Genomic DNA, 7085 nt, shown 5'->3' with positions numbered 1-7085 from the left:
CCCCCCCTCAGCAATGGGCTCAGCTATTGTCTTGTTTTTCTTGTCATGACATCTATATGTTTATGTATATAAGTGTGTATATATATGTATATATATATACACATATACATGTTCATTTTGGTTCAGGCAAGTATGAAACTTGGCAAGATTAATCCACCATCAGTTGGTCCCTGTTGTCAGGTATAGCCTTTAATTCCATGAAAGACAATGGAATACACACATCTTTATTTATGAGCACAGTGTGCCATCTTACTGCAGTTCAGCCACAATGAGCTCAACAGCCATTTGGGACATACATATATAAACATATATAATATATATTATATTATATATATTATATATATATATATGTCCCATGGCTTTTCCCTTGATGCTTAAAAGTGTTAAGAAAGTAAAGCTGATTAAATTGAAGTTTTACTGGGTGCCAAGCCCAGATCTTAGCGTGTGTGTGTATTTCATTTTTAAATTTTGATCTGTTTAGTCCTTTGGAGAGATGTTGTTGTTTAGTAATGAGGAAGCCGAGGCAGGGCACAGGTTTCTCAGCTGGGTGGGGTCTTGGGTGAGCTTGCCTTCTGCTCTTAGGCCACACCAGGTGTACCTCCTTTGCTCTCCAGTGTCATGTGGTGCCACATGGTCTGTGCCTGTCTCTGCTGCAGGGTGACCATCCTAATTTGTCCCAGAGTGGGGGGGGGGGTTGCTAAGCCAGAAAAGCCCCCATCAGCTCAAGGAGAAATGTTCACGGTTCGCCTTGATTCACATAAGTATGAACCATGGGCAAGCTTCATCTCCCTCTGATTGGTCTCTTGTCAGGAATAGCCTTCATTTCCCTGAAACACAACAGTTATGGATGCCTGGGTTTTACACATGTGGAAACAGGCAGAGAGATGATGTGCAAACCTTGTAGAATGACAATGACGTACAGTGATTTGAACCTTGGACTTTGCCAACTTTGTGATTACCACATTTTTTCCCCTTGATTCAGACAATGTTCTTGAGCCTGAGATGCGGCAGCGTTTTATGTGGTGGAGGTCACCCGGGAGAGCAGAGAGGAGGCCTGGCCTGTCTCGCAGCTCCTGCAACTTAAAGTCTGGGAAAGGCCCTTGTTTTAGATGCGTCCACCTGACTGACCTGAGGGCCTTGGGGAATGGATGGAACTCACACAGGCAGCTCAAACCCAACGCATTCTGTTTTCTATAGTGCTCCCTTTGTTTGAAAAGCGCTGCACCGCCGAATGCAAAGGATCCCCTCAGGATGTGCTTTGGGTCTGATGCAGGCCCAGTGCGTTTGACAGTTGGGATGAGAGCCTGGTAAGGGCAGGGCTACAAGCTGCCGCTGCCTTTGTGGCTTGCTTCAGCAGCCTCTTGCTTTTCCACCTGCAGGGAATTAAAATCCATGTATCTTATTTCCCTGGCCCCAAGAGACCAGGTAAGGGCTAGAGTTGGGGTACTGTGAACCCATTTCTCTTATTGGCAGAAAAGCCAATAAGACTAGATACAGATGCAGATACACTTAATACATGTACACATGGACACATACACACATGCACACATACCTCTGTGCATACTTCTGCATTGAATTGCCAGAAACGTTTGGACCTTTCTGTAGACTAGCTGGGACTAGCTGGATTGAAATCCATTTCCTCACTTACTGGATATGTCACCTGGGCCAGACTGTCTCACCTGTTGGGTGTGGTTTTTCCATCTGTAACAGTGTTGGTGATCTGCCTTGCTAAGACTGGCCAGGAAGGTTAGCGGAGAAGAGGCACCTTAACAATCCTTAGCACATAGCCCTGCATCAGTATCAGCTGTTTTTAAATCATTTTACACACTCTGTCTTCTGAGCACTCTTAGCTATTATTTACAAATCACCTTAGCTGTTAATGTGGAATAGTAAACATTAAATTTCATCATTTTATAGTGAATTCTTCCTACTTAAGACAAATAAATAGGCTTTCCAGTAAGTGCAGGATTTCCTGTGAATGAAGTGTAGGCCCCCGTTCCCTCTCCTCCCCCCGCCCCCCCCCAACTACATAACCACAGATACCTAGCTAGAACATCAGTTTGATTAAGAACTAGAAACATAGAAACTATTATTTCTGGTCAACAGTGTGGGAAGAAAATCTATTATGAAGTGTTTAACAGCACTGTTTGATAAATGCAACTTTTTTTCTTTTTGTGCCAGTAATGGGACTTGAACTCAGGACCTGGTGCTATCCCTTAGTTTTTTCAAGGCTGACACTGTACCATTTGAGCCACAACTCCACTTCCAGCTTTTTGGTGGTTAATTGGAGATAGAAGTCTTGGGCTCCCTGCTTTGGCTGTCTTAGAACTATGATCCTCAGGTCTCAGCTTCCTGAATAGTTAGAATTACAGGCAGGAGCTACCGATGCCTAGCTAACTTTTTGCTTCTTGATGAAAAAATGTTTGTTTCTGCTCTTGGCCAAAATTTGGCTAAATTTATTGTTTTGGGACTTATTAACTATATTTTCAAAAGTTTGTGTAGTTTAGGGATAGATTCTGGACTTGTGAACAAGTCTTAAGCTCATGAAGCAAGTAGGAAGGCATCTGTGATGTTCGGTACCTCTAATTCCTGACCAGATAAAGACACACTGCATGTGTGTGTGTTTTGGAACAAGAGAAGCAGCTAAGTTAGGACTTCAAAGCTCTACTTAATATACCAAACATTAAAACTTTTTTCCAGGCTGCAGAAGATGTCAATGTCACTTTTGAAGATCAACAAAAGATAAACAAATTTGCGCGGAATACAAGTAGAATCACAGAGCTAAAGGAGGAAATAGAAGTAAAAAAGGTATGGGAGATATTGATCCTATTTCTTTAAAAGTTTTCTACAGGGCAGGGATGTGGAGGGAGGGAAAAAGGGAGAAAAATGAGGGAGGGGGTAACAAGTTAGACAAGAAATGTACTTACTGCCTTCTTTATGTAAGTGTAACCCCTCTGCTCATCACCTTGACAATAAAAAGCTCTTTACACTGTAGCTTTTTTTTTTTTTTGTCAGTTGTGGGGCTTGAACTCTGGGCCTGGGTGCTGTTCCTCAGCTCTTCAGCTCAAGGCGAGCGCTCTACCACTTGAGTCACAGCACCACTTCCGGTTTTCTGGTGGTTTATTGGAGATAAGAGTCTCACGGACTTTCCTCCCCAGGCTGGCTTTGAACTGTGATCCTCAGATCTCAGCCTCCTGAGTAGCTAGGATTACAGGTGTGAGCCACTAGTGCCTGGCTTACACGATAGCTTTTTAAAACAATTCAGTTCATAGGCATCCCTCTGTGAGCTCTTTGCTGTGGTGACTGAGTACATTTTTGTTAGTTCAAACGGAAAGTTTTTATTTGCTTTTGGAGACAGGACCTCACTTAGTAGCCCAGGCTAGCATCCAAGTCTGGTATGCCTCACCATAAAGATAGCAGAGATAGCAGAGAGCTGGCTAGGGCCTTTGCATCCAGACTGACATGCTGGGGCACGTCCTAGCAGCATGCCCGAGAGAGCGTGGCTCTGGATAGAGCTGATCCCAGAGCTGCCCGCCTCAGCAGGGAAGCCGCCTGCAGCCCTGGGGACCCGGCCACTCTTGCTGTCACTGTAGCCTGTGGCACTGACGCCGGTGCCAGCCTCTCCTTGTGCAGCTCTCTGAAGTTGGAGTCCAGTTGGATCACATTGATGACACTGGTGTTTGCTTATCCGCAGTCAGCAATGGAAGCTTAGGATGGTGGGTTTGTCTTCTCGGTGTCGCTTTCTGTAGAAAGGCAGGAGTCACACAGTGGGGAATTGCTAACATAGAAATCTTGACACCCACTGTCCATCAGAGATCCGTTGTTTGTAGCAATCTGAAAACACCCAGAGAACAGTGAGGTAGCTCCTCCATGACTGTTAATGCAGTGTTCGGAGTGGAAAGAGTCTCTTATGCAACTTTGTGAAAGGTCCCTGGAAGAGTTGGGGTCCCGATTATCCTGTCAGGGAATTTTGAACCAAGGTGATTGCTGTTCGTGTTTGTACTTGTAGAAACAGCTCCAGAACTTAGAAGATGCCTGTGATGACATCATGCTTGCAGACGACGACTGCGTAATGATACCCTATCAAATTGGAGATGTGTTCATTAGCCACTCTCAGGAGGAAACCCAGGAAATGTTAGAAGATGCAAAGGTATGTGGGCGTGTTTGCCTGGATGATGAAGGCTGATTTTTATTTATTTCAGGTTCCGGTATTCGGGCTTGAGCTCAGGGCCTTATGCTCTTGCTTATTCTTTTCCTTTTGAGGCTAGCACTCTACCACTTTAGCTGCAGCTCTACTTCCAGCTTTTTTTTGTTAATTAGAGAGGAGAATCTCAGCCTTTTCTGCTGAGCCTGCCTTCAAATGTTGGTCCTTAGATTCCAGCCTCCTGAGTAGGTAGGATAGTAGAGCCAATGGCATCTGGCCTGAAGTCTAATTATTAAATTAGGATTAATATTATAAGACCATGTCATTATAGGTGGAGGGGGATACTGGACCCTAGCTAACTGAACATTCTGTGCAAATTTGTTTATCTGTTGTTGATCTTCAAAAGTGATGTTGACATCTTCTGTAGCCTGAAAAAAAGTTTTAATGTTTGGTATGTCGGCATGATTTTACTTAATTTGAACAGTGAATTATAGTTATTCCTATGTAGAATCAGCAACAGAGCTCAGAGAGGTTATGGGACTTCCTGTAACACAAAGCCAGTCTTTTGAAGTTAAAAGTGTTTAGAACACACAGCATGTTACAGGGCTTAAAAAAATTTGTGGTGAACATTTTCATGGACTCGGTAGGTCTTGTCCTGTTTCTCTGTGGAGTTTGTTTTCACACTTGGGCCTGATAGGAGGGTGTTTTCTCATCTGCCTAGTGTCTCTTCTCCAGCAGATACAGGGTCAACAAAAGTTTTTAAAACATCACTGTTTTATAACTTGTTTAATGTCATCTTTAGTAAACCATGTTAATGGATATTTATGTGGCTTACTGTGTTCTTATGAACATGAATTCATTTTTAATCGTTGGCTTTAGTAATGTTTTAGTGTGCATCAATCTTTGTTCACAGCTAGACAGTGGTTTTGAAGCAGTGACTAGAGAAGTGTAATTTCTGGGTCGGTGTGGACTCTGATGATACTGAGATGCATGATGGTCATGTAAAATTAGTCTCTGATTCACATGCTCTGCATCCAGAGAAAGGCAGCTACGGGGCCTATGTGCTGCCTTAATAAAGGAGGGGCCGCTCCCTCTTGCTCTCTCTCAGGAGAGAGTGAAAAGTTCTGCCACATACTGACCTTTCCTTTCTCCCCTTTCCCTCGTCCCCCCTTCCTCTTCCAGCTTCTCCTCCTTCTCCCTCTCTGTGTGCGAAGATCAAACAAACTCTTGACCTTTTTTGTTTTTTAAGTTTTAGTCATGATTTATTTTAGTGGGTTGATACCAAGTAGAAAGAAGTAGAAAAAGAGAAACATCGCCATCTGCTCCCCTCAGGAAAGTTCAGGCTTTGTGGTCATGTTGGGTCTGTTTTCTCATTCTTCATGGTTTCTGTGGGAAGTTAGGAAAGTTCATGTTGCAGGCATGCCTGTATGTATGACTGTGCAGACATCTTTAGGTACAGTTCGTTCTTTATTAATCTATGACAACTTAGTAATTAATTTTTTTAGCTATTATGGGCTTTAAGATTAGCAAAAATTGAGAAAATAACCATGACTTACTGTGCAGTTAGCAAATATGGACCTAAATTAAAAGTGCTTTTGACCTACAATTCTTCCCAAATATTTCAGAGATACTCAGGAATCATCCAGTTGAATAGGATTAATTTCAACTTCTTTCCTCCCCCAGAAAAACTTGCAAGAAGAAATCGACGCCTTAGAATCCAGAGTGGCAGCCATGCAGCGGGTGTTAGCAGATCTGAAAGTTCAGCTATATGCGAAATTCGGCAGCAACATAAACCTGGAAGCTGACGAAAGCTAAACATTTTATAATACTTTTTAAATTTGTTAAATAAACTTGAATATTGTTTTAAATGATAATTTTCCTTCTTCAAATGATATGGAAAGGAAAACTTTCTTTTTGTAAAATTTTCATTTATTTAATGGAAACTTGCCTATTTTCACATGTCTTGCTTATTTATTTTATATTTTTAAAAGAAGACAGTATTCATCTATGTATTTTACATAATGATTATATCAACTTTAGGGGCTTATGTCATGTTATTAAAATTGGTTCAGCAATCTTCCATGTTTCTATATTATCATTTAGAACAGTTGTTGGGTTCTCATTTATAAGAAGTTAGCACCGTGTCTTGTTGCTGAATTATCTGATTGCAGTTTCTGTTCAAGGATGGTGAAGGTCCCACAAAACTCTGTATAATTTTATACTTGCTTATTGTATTGGCAGGCATAGCTTATTGCTTTATCAGTGACTGACGTTTGTGCATGTAGATACTTCAGTGTATGTAATATGTACATTATAAGTGTCTCATAGGTGTCTGTAAAGGAATCCTCAGCCATGATGAAGCATGAAGGTCTTCATAGAAATAGTAGAACAATGATAGATCATTCTAGAAATAGAGGAACATGGGACATACCTAAAGAAATGTTTAGTGCCTTCTTTTTAAGATTTCAGCTTTTTAAAAAAATGTTTTATAATTGGGGTTTCTACTGTTAGTGACCTGGAGGTGGAGCAGTTGTATATTTGAAAGTAAGGTTTGTTTCTCACATAGCATGCACCCCACACTCGCCCCTTAGAAGCATCTAGGTTTGAGGACAGACTACCCTGTGTATGCACTCAGCCAGCAGATGGCGCTAGTTCCCCACAGGACCAGGGGAAGGATTCCTAATACAGAAATGGTATTTTTAGGATTAATGTACATAATTTAAAAGAAATACTTTCAAGGCAGTAAACATTGCCTGTGTAATTTCGGAGTAATATAAACATTGATTCAAACTTAAAAGATAGATCACTACCAGAATTCAGAGCAACACATTTATATGTTGCCATAAGTCCAAATGTTGATAATTAATTCTAGGAAATGTTTCTTACGAGGTACTGCTAGCCTGCATTTGGTTAATACTTGAAGCAAGGATGAAGAAGAATT

At 41.5% G+C, this 7085-nt stretch overlaps 1 protein-coding gene across 1 annotated transcript in view; it reads left to right on the top strand.

The window, feature by feature from the left end:
• Positions 1-6221, top strand: part of Pfdn4 (prefoldin subunit 4) — an 8238-nt gene extending 2017 nt beyond the window's left edge. Inside the window, exons 2-4 of the mRNA XM_013024318.1 lie at positions 2701-2808; positions 4010-4150; positions 5828-6221. Of these exons, the coding sequence (XP_012879772.1) occupies positions 4049-4150; positions 5828-5959 (234 nt within the window). The 5' untranslated portion in view covers positions 2701-2808; positions 4010-4048 and the 3' untranslated portion in view covers positions 5960-6221. The remainder of the gene's footprint in view (positions 1-2700; positions 2809-4009; positions 4151-5827) is intronic.
• The last annotated feature ends 864 nt before the right edge of the window (positions 6222-7085 follow it).

This window comes from Dipodomys ordii, unplaced genomic scaffold, assembly GCF_000151885.1.
Source record: "Dipodomys ordii isolate 6190 unplaced genomic scaffold, Dord_2.0 Scaffold75, whole genome shotgun sequence".
Taxonomy (NCBI): Eukaryota; Metazoa; Chordata; class Mammalia; order Rodentia; family Heteromyidae; genus Dipodomys; species Dipodomys ordii.
Note: the sequence above shows the minus strand (reverse complement) of the source record. Positions and strands in the feature narration are given on the sequence as shown.